The sequence below is a fragment of the Cricetulus griseus genome, chromosome 3, assembly GCF_003668045.3.
Source record: "Cricetulus griseus strain 17A/GY chromosome 3, alternate assembly CriGri-PICRH-1.0, whole genome shotgun sequence".
Taxonomy (NCBI): Eukaryota; Metazoa; Chordata; class Mammalia; order Rodentia; family Cricetidae; genus Cricetulus; species Cricetulus griseus.
Window position 1 is genome coordinate 79,752,220 of NC_048596.1, and position 25,022 is coordinate 79,777,241.

The following is a 25,022-nucleotide window of genomic DNA, read 5'->3' on the forward strand; positions in this document are numbered from 1 at the left end:
CTGAGTGTATATGCTACCTGTGTGCATGTGTACATGGAGGCCAAAAGGAGTAAAGGGATCCCAAGGAGCTGGAGTTACTAGTGGTTATGAACTTCCTGTTGTGAGTGTTGGGAACCAAACAAGTGCTCTTAACTTCTGAGTGAGGTTAAATATATATATTTTTTTCTTTTCCACCCACCCCCAAGACAGGGTTTCTCAGGGTAGTCCTGGCTGTCCTGGAACTCACTCTGTAGACCAGGCTGGCCTCAAACTCAGAGATCCACCTGCCTCTGCCTCCTGAGTGCTGGGATTAAAGGCGTGCACCACCACCACCACCACCACCACCACCACCCAGGCTCAGTTTCTGTAAGGGATCTTTCCTTAACAAAGTTGGTACAGTATGACAACTCTTTCACCAATGGCAGGAGACTACTTTGGCGAAGGGTGACATTTATCTAGGACTGTGCCTAAGCATCCTGCGGGCTAGCTAGACATCGCAGGACCTGTGTCCTTGCTATGCTGCCCTTTACCTGAGTGGCAGAAAGAGTGGTAGATGAGGGTCTCTGCAGAGCCTCTAGAGCAATGGTTCTTATCCTTCCTAATGCTGAGACTCTTTAATACAGTTCCTTATGTTGTGGTGACCCCCAGCCATAAAATTACTTTTGTCGATACTTCAGACCTATTATTTTGCCTCTGTTTCAAACCATAATATAAATATCTGATATGCAGGATATCTGATACGCAGGTTATCTAACATGTGACACCTGTGAAAGGGTCATTCATCCACAAAAGGGTCATGACCCATGAGCTGAGAATAATTAATTGCTCTAGAACCATCAGAACTAACAGCAATAAACCAGACCCCTATTTCTTTATTTGGTAACAAGGTCTATATAGGCTGACCTCAAACTCATGCTTCTGCCTCAGCCTCCCAAGGTCTAGGACTACAGGCATCCACCACCACTGTCAGCCCCCTCAGACTCTGCCTATACTGGCCAGCCCTGTTCTCCAGTGCACATGTCTCTCAGCCCAGTCACTGGACCATCCAGCTCCTTCACCTACAGTAACACACATAAGCCAAATCCCTAAGGGGTACCTAGGTCCCAGCCAAAGTTTTACAAAGAGAAGCTGGCTGCTTCTCTCCAGTGTCACCCATCTGAGGAATTATTTACAGTATACTGCTAAAGAGCGGAGAGAAAGTCCAACAGAAGAGCTAGAACAGCAGCTCTCGGTGACTTCAGTCCTGACTACCTGGCCTTCCCTTCAGCCACCCTCCACTCTATGCCAGTTTAAGTCTTTCCACACTCGAGCACAGACACACACTTGCGCGCATTAATGCATACATGTGCTCATGTTCACGGACATGTGCATGGGAGTGAAGAAAGCCAGATGGCAGAGGACAAATGAATGTCATTCCTTAGGTGCCATCCACCTTGGTTTTTGTTTTTTTCTTCTTGAGACAGGATCTCTCACTGACCTGAAACTTCCCAATGACCTCAGGGGTCCACCAATTTCAGCTTCTCTAAATGAGTTCTGGGGACCAAACTCAAATCTTCATGTGCCAGGCAAACAATTTATTGACCAAGCTCCCCAGAATAGCAGATGAATTCTTACCACTAAAGAGAAGGTGCCTGCTCAAGAATTCAAGAATGTATTTTTTTCTTGTGTTTGTTTGTTTGTTTGTTTGTTTTTTGAGTCAGAGTTTCTCTGTGTAGCCCTGGCTGTCCTGGAACTAGATCTGTAGACCAGGCTGAGGTCCTAGGTTTAATCTTCAACACTGCATCGTAAGAATAACAAAACAGAACAAGAGTAGGAAATGGTAGTCAAAATCACCAAAATTCTATTTTCTATGGACAATCATGCTGAACTGCAAACCTTTCTGGTTTTCCCCCAACATATGCTGGCAAAATGGCTGCCATCATTACATGCTTTATGTGTGAGGCACTGTGGGAAAGGTATTTGATCTTCACAGGCGCATCATTAGAGACAGATACTATCATCATTCCTATTTCACCAAATGAAGAAACTGAGGCCAGTTAAGTAAAGGGCATTGCTGAAGGTCACTGAACTGGTAACAAGCAGAGCCAAGGCTAGAACCCACATCTGTCCTGAACCAAAGGAAAAGCAACCCGTGTGGCCCAGGTTACCCCAACATTAATTAGGTGGCAGCAAAAGTACCTGTCTGGGCTGAGGTTTAGGCCAGTGTCAAAAGCTCGGGCCACTAGGATCATGGACTGCCTATCACCAGCTTCTGCCGCCTTCAGTAAGTAATCAAAGCCCTTTATCTTGTTCTCTTCTGTCTCCTGTGAAAGAAAAAAGGCACAGACAGCAAATGAATGTGTGAGGGAGAGTGCAGGAACTCCCTTGTCAACCTCTAGTTTAGGTTGTGAAGGTTCTGGTTGGGAAGTTCAAGCCCATGGCTTTTAGTATATTGATCAACTTGTTCAGCTATTCCCACCATGGGTTTAAGAAACTAATTTTTGCCAGGTGTTATGGCACACACCTTTAATTCTAGCACCCAAGAGGCAGAGGTAGGAGATTTTTGAGTTTGAGGCCAGTCTGGTGTACAAAGCAAGTTCCAGGATACCTAGGATTACACAGAGAAACCCCATCTCAAACAAACAAACAAACAAACAAACAAATCCCCCCAAACCCTAAATTTGTATTATGTTCACTTATTTATTTATTTAGGTGTGTGTGTGTGTGTGTGTGTGTGTGTGTGTGTGTGTGTGTGTGTGTGTGTGTGTGTGTGAGTCTGCATGTGCCATAGTGTATGTGTGATTGTCAGAAGACAACTTGTGGGAGTTGGTTCTTTCTTTCTACCATGTAGGACTTGGGAATTAAACTCAGGTTGTCAGGCTTTGTGGCAAAGTGCCTTTACCCACTGATCCATGTTGGTGGCCCAATTTCAAAATATCTTAACCAATCCAAAAATAAACCATATTCCACAAATCACAAATTTTCCCTATACCTTTATCTCTCCACCATACCCATTCACTTTCTGCCTCTGTGAACTCTGAATGTGTCGCATATTAACATGTGGTAGAGTCTGGACGTGTCACATATATGGAGGAATAGAATGACATAACATATGGTGGACTCTGGACGTGTCACATATATGGAACAGACTTTTGTAACATGTGGCATTTTGTGTTTGGCTTCTGTCACACAGGTTGAAGCATATGCCTTTACTTCATTCTTTCTCCTGATCAAACACTGTTCCATCTCACTGTCTTTATCCACTGATGGGAGAGAGTTATGTGCTGTGACATCCATGTACAAACATGCATACAAATGCATGTGGACACACAGTTGATTGTTTCAGACAGGGTCATATCATGTAGCTCAGGCTGACCTGGAATTCTCACTCCTTCTGTCACAGTCTTCTGAGTATTGGGATGACAGGGTACGTCACCATGCCTAGCTTTGGATGGTTTTGTCTGTTTGTTGTTGTTTTGTGGAGACTGTAAGAGACAAAGAAGGACTCTCCCCAGAGCCTCCAGAAGGAGCACATGGCAATTTATCAGGGTGTGGCAATTTGTTATGAGGGTCTCAGGTAACTTGTGCATTTCTGAAACTACATCTGAGTAGCCAGTCAAAATCGTTAACTTACTATTTAGAAAATGAGAAGATGGCCCTAGTGGTGTGGCTCAGTGGTGGAGAGCTGGTCTAGCATGTACAAAGTCCTGGATTTCACCCTCAGCAGGGGAGAGAGAGAAGGGATGAAAAGTATGAGAAGGAAGAAGGGAAGGGTGAGAAGGAGATGGTAATGAATATAGAAGGAAAAGGCAGGAGAGGCATTTTTTTGCTGTAAGCCCCCGCCCCCCATATTCAAGGCAGGGATTCTCTCTATGGAACAGCCCAGTCGTACTGGAACTTGGCTCAAGGCTGGCCTGGAAGTCACAGAGATCTGCCTGCCTCTGTCACCATTGCCCAGCTACTATAAACATTTTTATATCAAAATTATTAGGGGCCAGGCATTGGTGGCACACACCTTTAATCCCAGCACTCAAGAGGAAGAGGTAGGTGGATCTCTGTGAGTTGGAGGCCAGCCTGGTCTACATAGCGAGTTCTAGGACAGCCAGAGCTACATAGTCAGGCCATGTCTCAAAAAACAAACAAACCAACAAACCAACAGATCCTCCAGTAGGTGACCACCAGGATGGGGGCAGTAAATGATGGACTGGCTGAGCCCTCCACTTTAGGTTGGGTTTACACATCCCCTCACCTTCAGAGAGACATCAGCCAGGATGTGGTGGGGCAGCTGAGAGTACATGAGTCCCAGGCCCACGATGGCCTCCAGTTCTCCCAGGTCAGCTGCGTGCTCCAGATGGAAGATGGCTGAATCTCGGTCCCATTCCTCATCCTTCTGGCAGAAGCGCCCACCCTCATGGTATCTTACCATGGCCAGATGGACCTGCCACACAGACTGCAGTGTTGGTCTGGGTACCTGGGAGGCCAAAGCCTTGCCCAAGGTCAGCCCAACCAGCCTGCAAGAAGCAGCAGTTAGTGGAGGGGCGCCCTGGGTTCTGGACAGGCATCACCCATACCTTCCCCAAAACAGACTTCCCGATTTTCCTTTCAAGGTCCAGATCATTTAGCCTTTGCACTTCGAGGGCCACAGCCGAGGGCCTCGGCAGGTGCAGGCGGGAGGGATTTCGAAGGTTCCACTTCTCCACACAGACCTGATGGGAGAGACCAAGTGGGTGGAGTTTAAAGGCCGGAGAAGAGAGGAGCTGGGATTGGATGTGCTGCCACAGAAGTCAGCCATCATAAAAACAGGAGGCTGGCTGGCTGGCAGGCAAGGGGACAGAACCCCTGATGGCATCAAATTATACTGGACAAGAGTGGCCCCAATTCGTTTGGTTTGTTTCTGACAATTTGATAGTACTATTCTTTTTTTTTTTCCCCCTGAGACAGGGTTTCTCTGTAAAACAGCCCTAGCTGTCCTAGAACTAGCTATGTAGTACACAAGGATGGCCCTGAACTCACAGAGATCTCCCTGGCTGTGCCTCTGCCTCCTGAGTGCTCAGATTAAAGGCGTGCACCACTACCATTCGGCTTATTTCTGATACTTTGAACAAGAGCCTTGTTATGGTCCAGATGGACCTTGAACTTACTATGTAGGTTAGGCTGCTTTACATTCATGACCTTACTCAGACTTGCAACTGCTGGGATTATAAGGGAACACCCCCCACTCCCACCCTACAGGACTTCTATCTATCTATCTATCTATCTATCTATCTATCTATCTATCTATCTATCTATCTATCTATATGTCTCTTTCCCTTCAAGACGGTTTTCTCTGTGTAGCTTTGACTGTACTGGAACTCACTCTGTATACCAGGCTGGCCTCGAACTCACATTGCCACTAGCTCATGGGTACTGATAGAGGACAGCAACAGTACACAATGACCAGCAGAACAGACCTCAGTGGCCCTGTGAAACACTTCCTCCCATTTATCATCAGCCTGGAGCTGCAGCTGAGATTCAACACTAAGCCTTCTCCTAGGTTCTTCCTCCTACCAGGCCCCAGCAAAGAATGACTCCCACAAACACACTTGCCTTCTCTGAGTCAACCAAGATGAAGTGAGCAACATCCACGAGGTGCTTCATGGAACACAGGCAGCTAAATGCCCTGCAGCCCCGAAGCAACAAGGACCCAGCCCAGGACGCCAACAGTGACTCAGCTGGCAACTTTGTCCTGCTCCAGGCTGAGAAGGCTTCATTTGACCATCAGCAGGGGAAAAAAAAAAAGAGTCCAGCCAACTAGGGTGGGCCAGGGTTAGAAGGTGCCCTGGGCTCCAGATATGGGGACCAGGCTTCAGGGGGAGGAAGGACTCTGTAGGCAAGAGGGTCTCAACTTGGCAAACAGCGAGAAGTGTGCTGCACAATGTGTTGGAGAATCAGAGAATAACAAGTGCATTAGGGCTGGCCTTTCCTAACGTGCCTGACAGCCGCCATCACCAAGACACCAGTCATACACACAGTGGCCAAAAGACAAGCGCACTAAAAATCGTGGGTAAAATTACCATCAGCTCATGTTTTAAGTATATATGAAACATACATGATGAAGCTCATGGGTAGACTTTGGGTCCCTTTCAAGTTGTCCAATTGTGTATATGCCAGGTGTCCAACTTTTTTATTTTTATTTTTATTTTTTTGTTTTGTTTTGTTTTGTTTTTATTTTATTTATTATTATGTATACAATATTCTGCCTCCATGCCAGAAGAGGGCACCAGATCTCATAACGGATGGTTGTGAGCCACCATGTGGTTGCTAAGAATTGAATTCAGGACCTCTGGAAGCGCAGCCAGTGCTCTAAACCTCTGAGCCATCTCTCCAGCCACCCCCCCCCCATTTTTTTAAATCTAAAATGTAAGATTGGGATGATGGCTCAGTGGTTAAAACATTTGCTGTACAAGCGTGAGAAGTGAAGTTCCTCCCCCCCAGAAGCCTGGTAGGAGTAGTGGCGGCCTGCCTGTAATTACAGCCCTAGAAGGCAGAGACATGATCCCCAGAGCAAGCTGACTAGTAAAACTAGCCAGATCAGTGAGCTCTGGGTTTGATTGAAAGACCTTGCCTTGAAGAATAAGGTGTAAGAACAATAAAGAATGATTCCCAATATCAACCTTGGGTTCCACATGCATGGCCACACCTGCATACCCACACACATGCAAAAGCCTGCATAACACAGGCATGCATGCACACACATGAAAAATGGAAATGGAGAAATAATCTGAAATCCAAAGCATTTCTGAGCCCAAGTGTTTCGAATAAGGAACACATCCCAGGGTATCCAGGAAACTGGGAGAAAGTTGCCCAGGACTCTAGTTTTCTCATATAAAAGAGGTGATGAAAAACCTAGCAAATGTCTTACTGGGTGCTGGCCAGGAGAAAGTGGCAGATGCTGTGACCTTCTTGTCAGGCTCTCTAACACATGAGTTGTCCTTGTTACTTTCTTCCAGGACCATCTCTTTCCCCCTCCCCCAGACTCTCTTGGCACCTTGCCCAGGAAATAACTTCCAACCTGACTTTTGCAAAATGGACATGGACATGCACAAGGTGGAGGGGCAGGCAGTGTGTCAGGAGAAGGGCAGAACACAAGAGCGGAAGAGACGAAGCCTGTTACTATGGGCACACACCCATCCATAGCTGCCCAATTGTCCCTATGGGCACATACCCATCCATAACTGCCCAACTGTCCCCATAGGTACATACCCGTCCATAGCTGCCTAGGCTGTCTTCATCAGATTCAGGCTTCCGGTTGCCATTGGAGTGATCCTGCAAGGAAACAGAAAATGAGTGATTGTAGGGGAAAGATCTTCCTCCCAGAACCCAATTCCTGGGGACAAGCCCTCACAGGGTCCCTTCTCTAGGGACACTAGTCTACCACTCCCAGGTGAAGCTGGAACCATCATCTGCAGAGCTAATGAGTTCACAGACTTCTTGTTCTGTATGAACAGACTGAATTGACCCTAGGTTACCAGAGTTGGCATAAAGCCACTGGAGAAATGGTGGTTAGTTCTTCCTCTGGCGTAGCTTCCTCCTGCATGCTTCATGTTCATGATTATATAGCTGATTATATATATGATTATATAGCTGAGACCAGGGCCTTCCATGCAGCAGGTCTTACTGTGCAGGTTCCATTTTGGTGCATGGCAATGTCTCTGAAGGACCGAGAATATGGAAGCCACCTCTACCCAGAGACTGCTGGGAGGGAAACCGAGGAAGCAGGCCTGAGACCCTCTCCAGGACTGCCAGGGTACCAGCTGGGACCCTTCCAGCTATATCAGCACCAGTGAAGCCTATTACCCAGCATCCTTTCTGCTCAGGAACCAAAGGTTCCAGCTTCAAAGATTTCTCTGCCATTTTGTCTATATATATATTTTAAAGATCTTATTCATTTATTATGTATACAACATTCTGCTTCCATGTATATCTGCACACTAGAAGAAGGCACCAGATCTCATAACGGATGGTTGTGAGCCACCATGTGGTTGCTGGGAATTGAACTCAGGACCTCTGGAAGAGCAGTCAGTGCTCTTAACCTCTGAGCCATCTCTCCAGCCCTTGTCTATATTTTTTTGTTTGTTTTATGGTTGTTGTTCTTTTAGAGACAGGGTATCCTTAGCTTAGGCTAGCCCTGAACATAATCCATAATGTGAGTCATACGTTCAGCCTGCTTGTGTTTTCAACCTTATATCCAAGCACTCTCTCTTCCCTTCCTTGTCCCGTGCACTTCACCTTCCTCCCTTCATTTGCCACTGCCTGAAGTCTGGTTTGCTACTTGTTCTCAGGACCAACTCTTACTTGCCTGTGAGCTTTTTATCTCAATGGATAACAGCTGAGGCAAACAAGGTCTCCAGTCTTAAGGTCTGGGAGTGCTTACGTGTTCTCGGGGCTCAGGATCATCCAGGTCACTTCGCTTCTCGCTTGGGTATCCACTGTCCCCACTGTTCTCGTAGTCCTGCAGAGAGAGGACAAGTTTAGGGTTCTAGTGGCGCTCCCAGAACCTGGTGGTGATGACATCTGGACATCCTAGTCATCTGTTCTCTTCTTGTTTCATTGCCTCATTCAATGGTCTTCTTCCTACCTCCTGCTAGTCGAGAGACCAGAAAGCTGTAAAAAGTAGTGGCAAAGAACTTAGGCCCTGGAGCCTGGACGCAACCCCTGACTTTGATACTCGCCAGCCAAGACCTGGGCAATTGCTCAACTTAGTTCCCTTTAGTTCCCTTGGCTATGAGATTCATTCTGGTACCTGAATTGAAGGACTGTTATAGTTTGGTACAAAATGCATCCCCCAAAGGTTCCCAGCTAGTTGTGCTATTGAAAGGTGAATGTATCACTAGAGTGCTAACCTCATCCATGGGGTAATCCAGTGATGAGTTCATAGCTGAATGGGTTATCAGGACATGGGGCCTGGTTGGAGGAAGCAGGTTATTGGAGCACCCCTCTGAATACCTTTTATCTCCAGACCCATCTGATCTCTTTGCTGGCCCCTCTCTGTTTGCTGGCCACCATGAAGTGAGCAACTTTGCCACACCCTTCTGCCATTGTGTTCTGTCTCAGTACATAGGGCTGAAAGCCAGAAAACAGTGAGTGAAGTAAGTCTTTCCTCATTTGTTTATAGTCTCTTTTTGTTTTGAGACAGGGGCTCATGTAACCCAGGCTGGCCTCAAACTCACTATGTCACCAAGGATGATCTTGAACTTGTGACCTTCTTGCCTCTGCAAGTGCTGAGATTGTGGTTCTGGGGATTGAACTCAGAGAGCTTCAGGCCTGCTGGGCAAGTACTCTCTCTACCAACTGATTACATCCCCAGCCTCTATATCTAGTTCTAGAATAAAATCTATTGTAAAGGGAATTTTGAGAATGAAGTGAGAAATCAAAGCTCTTTAAAATACCATCTGGTCAAGATAATGATTACAAACAGAAGTCAAAAGTGAATTTGAACCTGTGGGGCAATCTGAGAGATGCTCAAATCAGGCCCGGGAGGGGCTGCCTCCCTCAACCTAAAGCCCTCTTCCACACCACCCTGGGGATGGCAGCCGGCAACCTTCCTCCTCTCCACTCACCCGGTGATTGTCCATGTGGTCATGGTCTCTAGGGCCCATGTTATCGAGGTCACCAAACACTGGCCAATCTGAGCAGGGACAAGCAAAGTTGATATAGGACATGCCCAAGAGCTGCACACAGCCTGCCTACAGCACATGGCGCCTGCACCAAACTTCACTATGCAGCCCAACTCCCAACAATCCCCCTGCCTCAGCCTCCCAAGTGCCGGGGTTACAGGTGTGCACCACCATGCCCAGCATTTTACTTTTAACATGGTACACACACACACACACACACACACACACACACACACACACAATTTATTTTGGTTGTTTTGAGACAGGGTTTCTCTGTGTAGCCTTGGCTGTCCTGGAACTAGCTCTGTAGATCACGGTGGCCTCGAACTCAGAAATTCACCTGCCTCTGCCTCCCCAGGGCAGGAATTAAAGGTGTGTGCCCCGACCACTCCACTACTTTTAATTTTTAAAGAGAAGAACCACATGGGAAAAAGATACTGTCACCCCTGAAGAGTTACAGTTCTTTCTCAATTCTTTCCAAGTCTACCACTTGATAGCCATAGGATGTATGTCTTTGTCATGTGCATAGCTATAGTAACACACATCAGCTCTGAAGAAAGTACAGATATGATGGAAGAGAAGCCATCTGTCCATGTGGGGCTCAAGTGAGGGTCACAACATGGCTTTCAAGCCAACTGTCTCCGGGCAGTCAGCTTTCTCCTATCCTAAGCAAGCTGTAGCCTGACCCATCTGGCTGACCTTTTTGTTGGTGTTGTTCAGATAGGCTCTTACTATGTAGCCCTGGCTGTTGTGAAATTCACTCTGTTGACCAGGCTGGTCTTGAACTCACAGAGATCCATCTGCCTCAGTCTCCCAAGTGCTGGAACAAACATGTAGCCACCACACTCAGCAGTCTGACCATTTTTACTAAGTCTGAAACAATGTGGGCTGGGGAGATCTCAGTGGTAGAGAAAGAATAAGCCAAGCAAGGAGGCGGCTTGTGTTCAGCCCCAGCATACACCCATGTGCACACAGTTCATAAAAATGGCTTTTAAAATAGCTTTTAATATTTTTAAAGTATTTTATGGCAAGTGCCTCTATCCAGAGAGCCATCTTGCTAACCTCAGCTTTGCTCTTTTGACTTATTAATGATATTAACAAGTTTTCTAGTTTTCTAATGCAGAATAACTCAGATTCAACTATAATGTGCCAACAGTTTTTATTTGTTAGTACCATATATATATATGTACCATATATATATATATATATATATATATATATATATATATATATATATATATACACACACACACACACACACACACATATATATGTATTATAGGATAGTTCCTTATTTTCAGATTTATTATGAATACAGTGTTCGGCCTGCATGTATGCCTGCATGCCAGAAGGGGCACCAGATCTCATTACAGATGGTTGAGAGCCACCATGTGGTTGCTGGGAATTGAACTCAGGAACTCTGGAAGAGGAGGTTGTGCTCCTAACCACTGAGCCATCTCTCCAGCCCAGTACTTTACATTTTTAAAAAAGATTGTCTTATGGGAGGTGTGGTTGTTTTGTTTTAGTTTTTGAGAAAGAGACTAGCTAGATAGCCCTGGCTGATCTGGAATTGCTATGTAAATCAGGCTGACCTCAAACTCAAGATTTCCCTGCCTCTGCCTCAATCATGGATTACCATAACTGGCTTATTCACAATTTGTACACTGTGATTGTAATGGTGTTGAGATGGAATGTTCTTTTCTGTGTTATTTCAGATGCCAGCTTTGCTAGCCTCATGAACAACACACTGAGGTGGGTTGTATATTTTACTGTACTGTATGGCTACATCTTAGAAGTTTGTCCTGTGAACTCATCAGTAATGCCATCTGGATTAAACTGTCTCATTTTCTATCATAAATGAAACTGGTTTAGCTCTGTTCTACCTGGTGACTGCCCCTGTGATCTCAGTATCAAGGACTTACGGAGCTGGTCCAATTTCTGGCTATGAGGTGTGGCCGAAGATGGGGAGGAAGGCAGAGAGTCAAAGGTCACATCACTCATGTTCTCATCCCCGGAGTTCTCTGAAAGGCGGAACAGCAAGGGGGGGCGGCTGCCAGAGAGAGTCTTTATGCAGGGATTCCCACACTTTTCCTCTGTCCCCCTCAAGATGGTCTTGGCCGATTGCTGGGGACATAATGGGGATATTCATGTCATGCAAGCATTCTATAGGGAATGGAGGTTCCTCTGAATCCTGAAACCTTTTCATCAATGGCTTTTATACTGCCTACTGAAAAATTAGTTCAGGATTAACCCTATGGTGTCCAAGAAAGGGTATATGGATGGAACTCAAAGGGGCTACTAGTCAGTGTTTCCTAAAGCACTGGCCATGTTCTATAAGCTTGAGCTGGACCCCAAGGTACAACCAGATGCCAAAATTTGTTTTTGCCAACAGTCTCCTGAATTGGTTCTTATGAGAAGAGTAAGTGGGCTGGTCCCATTGCACACATTCGGCAGACCCAGGGAACCAGGTCTAGTCACTCGTTTGTTAGTGCACGTGGGCACGCATGTTTCCTGTTATTTCTGTTTCTGCATCTTTTCCTCACTCTGGTCACAAATAGGCCAAAGCTAAGCAAATGCCATCCCACAGGAAGCAGAGCCTGCCCTCTTGGTGACATAATGGCTGGCCCCACTGGAGTGAATTGCCACTGAGTACTTACCAAGAGCTTGGTGCTCTGATTCACCAGGGCCTGCTCCCGAGGTGAGAGGTCAAAGGGCACAAGGCCCATGCTCTTGCAAATCCGGTTACAGGCATGAGAATAGAAGAAGAGAGCCATTCCCCGGACACCTGCAGGCAGAACAGGGGTGTCTGGTGTCTTACTTTTGCCCAGTGACAAAGGACAGTAGGGACATGGAAATGTGGCCAGGACAGGCAGAGAGAAAAAAAAATGCTGAACTAAAGGGGTGGTGGATCAAGCAAACCAAGTTCTCACCCCCATAATCTCAGGGGAGACCCAACAGTGTGTTCCCCTGGATGGAGAAAGAACTAACAGATTTTACGGGACCATGGTCTCTGTGGACATGGGCTGGCTCTTCCCACTTACCGAGGTTGCCATCTCCAAAGTCAGTGCCTGTTTCAGTGTGGATCTGTGGGTCAGTGTAAAGGTCACCCACACCCTGGATGTCCACCACAATCAGCTGATGACCAGAACGCTCAAATGTGAAGTGGCTGAAGGCCTGTGTCGGGGGCAGCAAGAGAAGGTAGTTGTAGCAGACCAGATTGTGAACTAGACAGATGCTGGTCTGCTGCTGTGCTGGAGGCTGTGATACTCAGGTCCGCCCTGGTGAGGGCGTTCTCTGCAAGATGAGCTTTATAGAGTAAAAGACAGAAGAAGCATCTGCTCAACTATGCAAAGACCTCAGGGTTATATGTTTATTGACATCTTAGGGCTGCTGAAAGAAACCAGCACAGGATGGCAGGTGTATTGCTTATAAAAGAATCTTGGGAGATGACTTGGTGGTTAAATCACTTGCCATGCAAACATGAGGACCAGAGCTTGGAGCCCCAGAAATAATGTAAATGTCGGTGTGCAGATGTAGGTCCACCTCTAGAGTCCAGCTTTAGGTGGAGATGGGATCCCCAGGGCAAGCTGGCTAAAAAGACTAGCCATATCAGTGAGCTCTGGGTTTGAATGAGAGACCCTGACTCAAAGAATAAGGTGGAAGAGTGATCAAAGATGATCCTCAATATCACATAGGCACACACACATACAGGTGCACAAACACCCAGGTATACACTCACATGCAGATAACACATGACATGTACACTGCAGATAAACACATGGAAAGGGGTGGGGGATCTTTCGGGGCTGGGGATACTGTTGTGTGGTAGGGCAGGTCCCTCTCATGTTGGAGCCCTGGGTTCATCACCCATGTTTCAATGGATGTGAGGAGCCTCTGAGGATGTAAGAATCCACCCACAGGAATCTCCTTGTCTAGGGTTGAGCCTTCCCCCAAGGGGATGGAGGATGAAAAATGTGAGCAGAGCAAGCCCAGGGCCTCACCTGTGGTGTCAGTCGGATGTTGTCATCGCGGACAAAGCCTGAGTTGGAATTATACTTGATGTACTTGCCCTCAATGTAGTGCTCCAGGTGGAAGAGGGGTTGGCCTTCTCTGTCCTTTAGCTCAATGATGCACATCTGCATGATATCTACCTGGAGGAAGCACAGGGAGCAGGGTCTCACCACTCAGCAGCTCTTTCAAGAACTGCTAGCCATACTAGGAATTCACTCCCCTCCTTTTAAGTATGAAAATCTTCATCTTTGGATTTTAGCAGGATACACAGCAAGGATCACAAAGGGAATCACACTGATTAGCCTCTCCTGCTACTAGGTGTGACCATGTGACCACACCTAGCCAATGGGAAATGAGTCCCAGCAATGCCATAACTGCAGCCTGCCCTGTAAGGTGGACTGCTTGGGAGCCATAACTGGAACCATGGTCAAAAGCCCTAGGAGATGAGAGTGACAGGACAGAAGGAACCGGGTCTCTGGATGACTTCAAAGACACAAATGCCAGCCTGCTCAGAGCTGCTTTTATACAAATTACAAAGGAACCATTTTATGTCTGTGCAAACTTAATGAATCTCTTTGCTAGCAACTCAGACTGGGCCTAACACTAATATCGTAAGTTTGGACAAGTTATTTTCATGTCACCGTTTTAGTTTTCTTGCCTGTAGATAGGGGTATGTCGGACTTGGCACAAAGATTAAATTTACCGATGCACAAAGAAGTCATTGTTCATGATACTATTATTGTTAAATTGTGGTTAGACATGGTGTCCTAAACTGATGGTGCCACAGAACCTTTAGGAAGTGAAGTTCTACCAGAGGAAGTGGGCTACTGGGGCAGTCCTTGCGGTTTTACAGCTCAGCCCACTTCCTGTCTGCTTGACCATCTGCCTCATGTTCCTGCTGACAGGCCTTTCCTACCAACTGTGAACAAAATACAACCCTGACCCTTTTCCTTAAGTTTGATCCAAACAAGAAAAGTAGTTTCTCTGCAATGGGGAATTACAAGAAATGTCAACATTTTTTGAATTTTTTAAAAATTTATTTATTTTGGTTGGGGGATTTTAAGATAGGGTGTTACTATGTAGCTCTGGTTGTCCTGGAACTCACTTTGTAGACCACGCTGGCCTCAAACTCCTGAGTACTGGGATTAAAGCGTGCACTACTAAGCCTGGCTAGATTTTTTATAGGGTATGTGTGGAATGTGATGCACAGTTGCTAATTAATATAGACACTATGCATGGTTTCTAAACTGGAGTAAAAGAGACCCGTGGCTTCTGACTCCTGAGGACTCTGCATGGCACCTGTCCCTCTCAGTATCACCTATACATGGAAAGAACCAGGTTTGGGATTCAAAAGCAATGACCCTTCAAAGCAGTGAAGAGGGTCACCAGACAAGCAGGCAACAGCTACAGAAGGAACCTGAGCCCAGAAGTGACAGCTGAGACCTTTAGCAAAGACAGCTGAGGTTCTGAGAACCAACCCTGGGGGGGGAGAGCAGACAGTTCCATGGAGAAACCCTGTCTCAAACAAACAAATACATTTTAAAAATTAAAAAAAAAAATAGAAACAAGGCATTGTCATCCCAGTAAGGCTGGTGAGAAATGAGCCTGTAGCTGCTGGGATCAACAGGACACACGGACGTGGTGCCAACCCAAATACTCAGGCCATAGTAGAAGATACCTGATAACCTCAGCATGGCCGGTACCAGCCGTGCCTAGAGCTGGATCTAGTTTTCAAGTGCATGAAACAAGGACTTCCCTTGTTTCCCAGTCTAGATGGGTTTCTGCCATCTGCAAACAAAACTCATGAAAGAACAATGAAATGGCTCAGTGGGTGAAGGAGCCTGCCACCAAGCCTGATGACTTGAATTCAATCCCTGGGCCCCCGATGGCAAAAGGGGAGCACCAACTCTCAAAAGTTGTCCCATGTGATGTGGCAAGTGTGCACAGGCCACACCACAAAATAGATACAAATTATTAAAAAATTATTTTATAAATATCATAACAGACAGATCCCACCTGTCAACAGACATTAAAACACTCTAATCACAGAGCTCCTGGTTTTTAGGAATAAATGATTCACTATATATGAAGTACATGGCTTACCATGTTAAAAAAAAAAAAAAAAACAGCGATAGTTACGTGGCAACTGGTAAGAAGATGAGGGGTTAGGCATGGTGATACCTGCCATTAATCCCAAAATTCCAGAGCAAGAGCCTGTTTCAAAGCATCAGGGGCTTGAGGTATGGCTCCATGGTCCAGCACTTGCCTGGCATATGCAAAGGTCTCATTTCAATCTCCAGCACTCCAGAAGAGGTGCAGCTAGGACCCCATGTTTCACCATCACCCTCATGGCCAGTCAGTGTAGGAATGAGACAGGCAGGGCTCACATACCTGTTTGGGGGGCTTGTGCCGATTGTACTCCTCCCCCCAGAGCTTAGCCTCCATCTGGAGCTGGACATCCTCAAAGTACACGCTCCTGTCCACTGTTTCAATATAGCGTTTTGCCACATAGTTGGAGGCTGCCTTCCATTGCTGGGCATGCAAAAAGTTGGAGAGTTTCTTCCTGGGGAGAAAGACAAGGGGTAGCCTGTCTGGATCTCAGGAGTTCACTGCAGGCACATCCTTAGATTTTAGAATCACTAGGCCCTGTCTGACATGGTTAGATGGAGGACGGAACAGGGTAGAGGAGCAGGAAAAGCAACATCTCCACTCCTCTACAAGGATTAAGGACCAATGTCCAAGGCCTCCCATCCCACCCTCTGTGCCTCCAAATACCCAAGCAGGTGAGTGGCCATTCCCTTTCCTTCCAGAGCCCTACAACTGGGCCAGGTGGGGTCCAACAGACACCAGATAGAGAGAAGAACTTGGGCTAAATGGAGGCACCAACCACTTGTTTCAGCCTTTGGTTGGAAATACCCCACCCCCCACTCCCAGGCCAGTTCTAGCTTTTAGGAGTCTAGGCAGAAGACCCAGGCCAATCACTTACGTCCTGAAGCACTCCCTCATTGCTCCACGGCCGAAGGGCTGAAAGATAGGACAGAGTCATCAGTGCTCACACCCCATGATCCCCTCTGTCACTGCCTACCCAGCAAGGTGTCCTGTACATTACCTCAATTCTAATAACCCTAGGCTGTTCTTCTTGGGCCTCAGTGCCAAAGCCAGATAGGTCTTTCACCCTGGAGGCTTCTGGGATGAGGAGGATGCTGGGATACATCATCTCAACCCAATGGAAGAGCCTACAGTGGGGCCAAGATGCTGGGGAGGAACAGTGCAAGACAAAGGGTATTTTTCACAGTCTTTGCTTTTCCTCGCTTTGCTTCCTGGCCACCATCAGGTAAACAGGCCTCCTCTGCCATGTGCTCCTGCTGGAATGTACTGAGCCCACACAGGCCCAAAACAACAGGGCCAACAGACCACGAACTGAAAGTTCTGAAACCATGAGCCAAAATAAACACCTTCTCTTTTTAAGATGATTATGTAACTCAGGAATGGTGACTCCTGCCTTTGATCCCAGCACTCAGGAGGCAGAGGCAGGAGGACCTCTGAGTTCAAGGCTAGCCTGGTCTACATACTGAATTCCAGGACAGCCAGGGCTAGATAGAGAGACACTGTCTCAAAAAAAAAAAAACAAACAAAAAACAAAAAACAAAAACAAATATGATTGTGTAGGGAATTGTGTACAGGTATAAAAATCTGAATAATGTTATCTCAAAACAGAAGGAAGGAAAAATGGCTCAGCAGTTAAGAACACTTTCTGCCTCTCAGAGGACCCAAGTTCAGTGCCCAGCATCTATGTCTGGCAGCTCACAACCACCTGTAACTCCAGGACTCTCTTCTGGCCTTTGGGGGAACTGTACTCACTTGCACATGCAGGAACACACATACACACACACACACACACACACACACACACACACACACACACACACACCACTTAAAAATATGAAGATAAACCAGGCAGTGGTGGCGCATGCCTTTAATCCCAGCACTCAGGAGGCAGAGGCAGGTAGATCTCTGTGAGTTTGAGACCAGCCTGGTCTACAGTGAGTTCCAGAACAGCCAGGGCTACACAGAGAAATCCTGTCTCAAAAACCAAAAAAAGAAAAAAAAAAGATAAGGAAAACAGAAAGAAGCGGGGAGAGACGCAAGCCGTCTAAATGTCTAACAGTAATCTGCCACACAAAGTACTAGGTCTATTCATTCAATGAAGTATTTACACAGCAAGGGAAAAAATGGGAAATGCTGGAGCTGTGAAGCAGAGCACTGGCTGTTTTTCCAGAGGACCTGGGTTCAATTCCCAGCACCCACATGGCTGCTCACAACTGTCTGTAATTCCAGTTCCAGGGGACCCAAAACCCTTGTAAAACACTAATGCATATAAAATAATTTTTTAAAGTTATTTAGGAAAATGTTGAGTAAAAGAAGCCACACTCATAAGATGCAATGACAGATGAATGGAAGTCTTAGGACAGGGTTTGGGACAGTGTTGAACCTTGCTGGGTGAGCAGTGACTGAGAGGAGCCTGTGGAACACTGGCTCTGTTCTGCTTCTCTGGGTGCTGTGCCAGCATGTCCACCTTGGGAACACACATCAAGTTGTATGCTTTGCTTGCTTCTTGGTGTGGGGATGGAACCCACTGCCTCCCACATGCCAAGGACTTACACACCAATGCAGAACAGCTCCTCTCCTGTTTTTTTCTGTGAGTATGTTACTTTGTAAGAGATCCCCCCTTTTTCTAATCCCGATTTCTAATAATAATAATAATAATAATAATAATAACAATAATATAGGGTAGTCAGGGTAGTGTCATGTAAATCAGTCCACTGGCAGTGACCCACTGAGAGGTCTTCATGACATCTTTGTGTATGAAGTGCTTAAAGCTGAGCTATCTACATTACAGAAATTGGACCAGGTGTTTCCAGGAGTTCAGGTGCTAGAGGAATAGGGTGGACTAAAAATATTCTGGACCAACAGCTCCTCAGATGAGGGTGGGTCTTCCTGGGCCATCCCCAGTCCACGTTGGGATTTAGGTTGGCTTGATCTCTCGAGCAGGACATATGAGGGTGTGAGTGTGCCTCAGGAATGCAACCCCTGGTAGGTAGTCCATGCTGGAGTATATGCTACCATGAACATACTAGTGGACTCTATGGATTTAAACAGAGTATAAGTTGTGTGGGTGTATATGTGTGTGTGTGGGGGGTGATGGCATAGGAGAAGAGTGAGGGGAGATGATCAGAATACATATGTGCATGTATGAAATTCTAAATAATAAATTTTAAAATGAGGGGACAGGTTCTAGAATTGAATGGTGACTGCTAAAAAGCTGAAAGCCATGGATTGTAAAAGTTTTTCTTTCTTTTTGCAGTGTTATGTGTGAGTGTGTGTGTGTGGGGGGTTATACCAAGGTCTTATGCACATTAGACAAGCATGCTACCACTGACGTACACCCCAAGCCTGAACTCTGTAAATGAAGTAGGCAATGTGTATGGTATGTGAGATACATGTTAGTGAGATACAAGTATTTAAAAACACAAAATATTGGCTGATGAGATGGCTCAGTGAGTAAAACTGCTTACAGCTGAGCCTGACAAAATGAGCATCCAGTACCTACATGATGAAGAGAGAACCAAATGCCACAAATTATCTTCTGACCTCCACCTGTGCACTGCAGTATGCATGCCCTCACACACAAATAGCTAACTAAATGTAATAATAATAACAATTTAAAGCCGGGCGTTGGTGGTGCATGCCTTTAGTCCCAACACTCAGGAGGCAGAGGCAGGCAGATCTCTGTGAGTTCAAGGCCGGCCTGGTCTACAGAGTGAGTTCCAGGACAGGTTCCAACACAATACAGAGAAACCCTGTCTTGAAAAAACCAAAACAAAAAAAAATTAAAAAATAAAAGTAAAAACATAATACAGGGCCAGTGGATGGCTAAGCAAGTAAAGGTGTTTGCCACCTAGCCTGACAACATGAATTTGACCCCTGGAATCCATATGGAGAAAAGAAAAGAAAACAAGCTGTCCTCTGACCCCTCCCACACACACACGGTTGCAAAATAATAAAATCAATTAAAAATATAACATGTAAATGGTAACACAGAAAAACCCCAAAGATAAAAAAGTGGGTTCACAGCATGTATGCATGAGGCCGAGGCAGAAAGTTGTGAGTTTGAGGCCAGCCACAGTTGAGTGTGATGCTGGCTAGCCTGGCCTGCAAAAGACAGCTCTGTCTGTCTCTGTCTCTCTCACACATACACACACACAACAACAACAACAAACAAAGGAAAATAAAAAAACAAAGTTAAATAAAGTGGGAATGGAAAGAAGATACTACAAATGGCTTGGAAAAGTCCCTACTAGGCCCTGTCCCCTCACAGCTCAGGCTTCTGCTTACCTGAGATGCCATCTTGATCAGAACCTCGTCTTTCAGCCATTCCCCGGTGACGGCGTTGTACCTACAGAGATCAGAGCCCACCTAGAGCATCCTGGTCCTGCCCCTCACTAGCACAAACTCTCCTGGGCTCTTTATGGGCCTCAGGACCCAGCCCACTCTGCACCTGGGCCAGCAGGCTTGCTGAGTCTTGGGGTGGGCTGTGGACACCTTCCCTCCCTCCCATGAACTTAATGGGACTTGCTTTTCCTCTGCATGGTGTCAAGACCAGCACTCCCTTCTGGCTTGCATTGCTCTTTCATTAGGCCACAACTCCACAAAACAGGTCCATGTCTGTCTTGTTCACCACAGGCTCTAGTGTGTGTAGATGCTTAACACACACTTGTTGGACAGATGACTGAAGATATAAGTATCCTTACAAATGGTCTATATAACTGCTAGGTCTCGGGCAGTCCAATAGGCAGTCCGTATATCCAGAAATGAGTTCAAGCTGGACTATTGGAGGACCTCTGGATATATGGACTGCCTGAGACCTAACAGTAACAAACAGCAGGTCCCAGAGAGGGAGGGAGGGAGGGAGGGAGGGAAGGAGGGAGGGAGGAAGGGAGCAGTCCCTCAACTTTGCCAGGCACAGCCCACACAGGTAGATAACATCTCCCAGAGGTAAGGACTGTCACAGTGCATGTAGGGGGCAGGGAAAGAGCTGCCTCTGAGGAGAATGGAGGAAACACTGAGAATGATAGGGGTGTGGATAAGAAAGAGATGGGGGGGAGGACTGGTTAAGAGATTGAGAGAGATGCAGAGAGATGGAGAGGAAGAGAGGGGGAGACTTTGCATGAGAGAGGGAGATGAAGAGAGAAATGGAAGGAAAGATGAAAAGTGATAGGACAATGGAGAAAGAAGAGGTGGAAGGGGGAGGGGTGGTTGCAGAATATCCCCAGCTTCGCTCTCCCAGGAATTCTCTTCCCAGCGCACATCTGGCAGCCTCAGGCCTGGGGAGTTCCCAGCCTCAGTGAGTCACTACAGCAGGAACCAAACTTTATCTCTGGCCAGTGGCCTCCTGGTTCAGAACACCCAGACCTGGGAAAACAGGTTTGTCAGCGGGTGGAACAAACAGAAGCCTGGCAGGTTACCTCCACAGGCTCAGAGGAGGAGGGCTCTGCCAGGCTGTCAATTTGCCTGCAGCCAGCGGCAGGCCAGCACTACGTTTTACATAGCGTCTCTGTAGAGATGGAGGCCATAGATGCACCACTCCCTCGCCTCGCCTCGCCTCTGAGAGGCACCTAGAGGCTGGGGGAGGGGGTCAGTGTGCAACTTTGAAAGGGTCGTGCTTGCCGCTCACAACCACTAATACCAAAAAGGCAAGAGTCAGCCAGGACTGGTGACATAGACCTGTAACCCCAGCTACTTTCAACAGCCAAGTTGGAGGTCTGTCTGGGCTATATAGTAAGTTCAAAGTCAGCCTTGGCCAACTTGAGGGGACCCTATCTCAAAATAAAAATGAAATGAAGGCTGGGAATGTAGCTCACAGGCAGAACACTTGTCTATATCTAGGAAGCCCTGGGCTCAATCCTCAGTAACACAGTAAGTAAATAAAGGAATGACTAAATGCCCAGTGTGCTTGAAGTTCATGGAGTTCACTATATGCTGGGTTCTTAAGCAGACCTTTTCATTTACTGTTTGTGGAGACCCTGAGACGGCGATAATCATTGTGCCTGTTTTACAGAAACTGGCTCAGAGGTGAGGTGATGCTGAGCATCAGATTCAAACTCAGGCATGTTTAAAGCAGAATCTAGCTCTCAACCAGCCAAAGAATTCGGGGGGGGGGGGGCAGGAAACCTGTCCTAAACAGAAGGGGCCAGCTTGTACCAAGGCTTTTCATCTTAAAAGGCTACGGCCGGAGAAAGAAGCACCAGGTTTAGACATTTCAGACATCCATGTATGGCCTCCAGTAATCAGAATGTTCTAGACAGCTATGCTTGGCATCCTCTCACTGGCAGCCTGGGTAGCATAAACTCAGCCATTTAGGAAATAAATAGTTCAGTCTGGTCTAAGATCCCAGTTGGGCTTCAAGACACAGAGCCAGCTCAGTGAAGAGCCACTCTCACCCTGGTGATCCTGGACACTATGTCACCAGCTTGCTATCCTAGTGCTCTTGCAGGTAGAAAAGAGGTAGGACCTACTTACACCTCACATGCTGGGTTCCAAACCATGCTGAACTATCCTGCCCCCACAGTGGGAGGTAGGTATGCAGCTGAGGAGAGGAGGCACAAGAGGGGCTCTGCAGCCACCTCCTTCAAGGACAGGAGCAGAAATGATGGAGAGGACAGGGTGTGCTAGTTAAGATGCCCCTGCAAGTGACCATGCATCAAAACCTGCTACACTGCGCCTTGATACTGTCTGCTCTACTGGTGTTTGCAAGGGCAAGTGTTGGGATTATGGTGTCACAAGTCAGGAGGAGCTTGGAGCTGCTCAACTCTCAGCCAACTTCAGATGGAGGATAATGCACCTTTGCTGTGCATGAACCGCTCCCCCTTCCTTAACCAAAACACCTGGGACCAAAACGTTTCCACGGTTCAGATTGTTTCCCGTTTTGAATGTTAGTACAGACTTAGCTTGTTGGGCCTCTCTGACAGTCCCACCTGCTGTAGAATCTGAAGCTGGGGTATTAGTTCTTTTTCTTCAACCAGAAGCAGGACCCATGATGCCCCACCCTTAACCCACAAGGACTGCTTTAATCCCAGCATTTGAGAGGCAGAGGCAGGCAGATGGATCTCTGTGAATTCGAGCTGGCCTCAGTCTACAGAGTTCTAGGACAGGCCCCAAAGCAAGCAATATAGAGAAACCCTGTTTCGAGAAACAAAAAACAAAAAACAAAGCCCCTGGGACAAACTGCTGACCTGTGCCGAGTAGCATGTTCTGTGGCGATGTCCTCGAGATGGAACTCGGCCCATGGGTCAGGCATATGCTTGGCCTTCTCAATCGCGTGCTTCCAGGCTTCCTGCAGAAAGGCAGAGAGAGCGTGAGGCCCAGGCCAGGGGCAGCCAGCCGCCTCTTCCCTAGTTATGTCCCCTGGGAAGGACCACAGCATCTAAAAGAAAGGATTCCCATCCTCTGTCCTCCCAAGAACAGTCCCGAAGGGACCCAGTGTGTTCTCATGGGCTCGGCTTATGGATAGAAGTCGCTGACATGTTAATTACACAATTCTTCACTTGCCAGAGAGATGGTTCAGTGGTTAAGGGCATGCAATGTTCTTGCAGAGGACCTGAGTTTTTTTTGATGAACAGCGGCCACATTGCACAGATCACAGCTGCCCATAACTCCAGCTCCAAGAGATCTGTTGACCTCTTCTAGCTTCTTCAGGCTCTGAAGCCTATGTGCATACACATGTGTACATGTATACACGTGTACACACACACACACACACACACACACACACACACACAAACACACACAGGTTTTCTTTTCCCTTTGTTTTTATTCTTTAAATAAAATATGAGTACTGAGCAATCAGACTTCTGTGAGTTTGGGGCCAGCACGGTCAACAAGTTCCAGGAGAACCAGAGCTATATAGCAAGGCCCCATCTCAAAAAAATTAAAAAATATTATATTGAGCTCAGTGAGTGCTTGCCTGGTATACACAAGGCCCCAGGTTTGGCCCCCAGAAAATGCTCCTTTCTCCCATTTAAACAAGTTTAAGCATTTTTAAAAAATATTTTATTTACTTATTATGTATACAACATTCTGCTTCCATGTTTATCTGCACACTAGAAGAGGGCAGCAGATCTCATAACGGATAGTTGTGTGCCACATGTGGTTGCTGGGAATTGAACTCAGGACCTCTGGAAGAGTAGTCAGTGCTCTTAACCTCTGAGCCATCTCTCCAGTCCCAAGTTTAAGCATTTTAAAAAAAATAATTTTGGGGGGTTTTTTCGAGACAGTTTCTCTGTGTAACAGTACTGGCTGTCCTGGAACTTGCTTTGTAGACCAGGCTGGCCTTGAACTCACAGAGCTCCACCTTCCTCTGCCTCCCAAATACTGGGACTAATGCCCAGCAAGTTTAAGCATTTTTATTGAGTGCCTGCCAGGAAACTGATTTCCTGATGTAGCACCACTGTAAATCTTGTGTGTAAAAGGCACCCTACTATAATGGGGGGAGGAGGGACCAACAACAAAACCTCATTCCTAACTTCACTCAGCAGCTCCTGCATCCAGGAACCAACCCCACAGGAGGAGAACTAAGCTCGCTCTCACACTGATGATAGATGCATCCTGTGATTGGGCAGAAATGAACCAGCCTAAGCACTATGGCAAGGCCTGCTTGAATAGCCTTCGTCATCATGTAGAAGGCTAAGAAGCTAGGCATAGAGGTGCACACCTGAAGTCCCAGCCTCTGACTCTGAGGTCAGCCTGGGTTACATAGAAAGTGCCAGGGGAGACAGGGCTACACAGATCTGGCTCAAAACAAGGAAGAAGAATGATGAGGGGGGTGAAGAGAAGGAGAGGAAGAGGAGGGGAAGGAAGAGGAAGAAAGGCTATTAAATGGCTTTGTGGTACGTGCTATGGTCCCTCAAGCCTCATGTGTTGGAAACTCAATCCCTGAACTCCCATGTGGATGGTATTTAGAGATGGGATCCTTGGGAGCCGAACAGGAGTAGAGGAGGCCAGGGAGACAGAGCCCCCTTCCAGCCCCACGACGGCACCAGTGGCTGCATGAGAGGAGACCAGGGTTAATTCAGTCACTGTACCACATCATGTGATGCCATGTTAGGATTCAGCAGGATTAGGCTCTCGCCAGATGCCAGGAAGATGCCAGGACTTCCTTGCGCTTCCCAGGATCTAATCTTATAAACCAAATAAGCTTCTATTTTAAAAGAAATTTTTTAATTAATTCATTGTCCCCCCCCCCTTTTTCCTTTTTGGGTCAGGTTTTCATGTTATAGCATATTATCCTAAGGTGTGTTACTTTTGTTTATGCTGCATTTGTTTAACTCTGTGAAGCTG

General features: G+C 46.8%; 1 protein-coding gene across 4 annotated transcripts in view; it reads right to left on the reverse strand.

The window, feature by feature from the left end:
• Positions 1 to 25,022, reverse strand: part of Eef2k (eukaryotic elongation factor 2 kinase) — a 77,690-nt gene that overhangs the window by 5,939 nt on the left and 46,729 nt on the right. For 3 of the 4 annotated variants that reach the window (XM_027410232.2, XM_027410230.2, XM_027410231.2), the window contains exons 3-16: positions 22,919 to 23,019; positions 20,022 to 20,082; positions 16,612 to 16,649; positions 16,017 to 16,188; positions 13,616 to 13,765; positions 12,656 to 12,788; positions 12,272 to 12,399; positions 11,537 to 11,738; positions 9,558 to 9,625; positions 8,372 to 8,449; positions 7,201 to 7,263; positions 4,530 to 4,664; positions 4,208 to 4,396; positions 2,158 to 2,282 (exon numbers count right to left, since the gene is read on the reverse strand). In XM_027410232.2, the coding sequence (XP_027266033.1) occupies positions 2,158 to 2,282; positions 4,208 to 4,396; positions 4,530 to 4,664; positions 7,201 to 7,263; positions 8,372 to 8,449; positions 9,558 to 9,625; positions 11,537 to 11,738; positions 12,272 to 12,399; positions 12,656 to 12,788; positions 13,616 to 13,765; positions 16,017 to 16,188; positions 16,612 to 16,649; positions 20,022 to 20,082; positions 22,919 to 23,019 (1,643 nt within the window). The remainder of the gene's footprint in view (positions 1 to 2,157; positions 2,283 to 4,207; positions 4,397 to 4,529; positions 4,665 to 7,200; positions 7,264 to 8,371; positions 8,450 to 9,557; positions 9,626 to 11,536; positions 11,739 to 12,271; positions 12,400 to 12,655; positions 12,789 to 13,615; positions 13,766 to 16,016; positions 16,189 to 16,611; positions 16,650 to 20,021; positions 20,083 to 22,918; positions 23,020 to 25,022) is intronic. The other variant, XM_027410233.2, reaches the window with a different exon arrangement.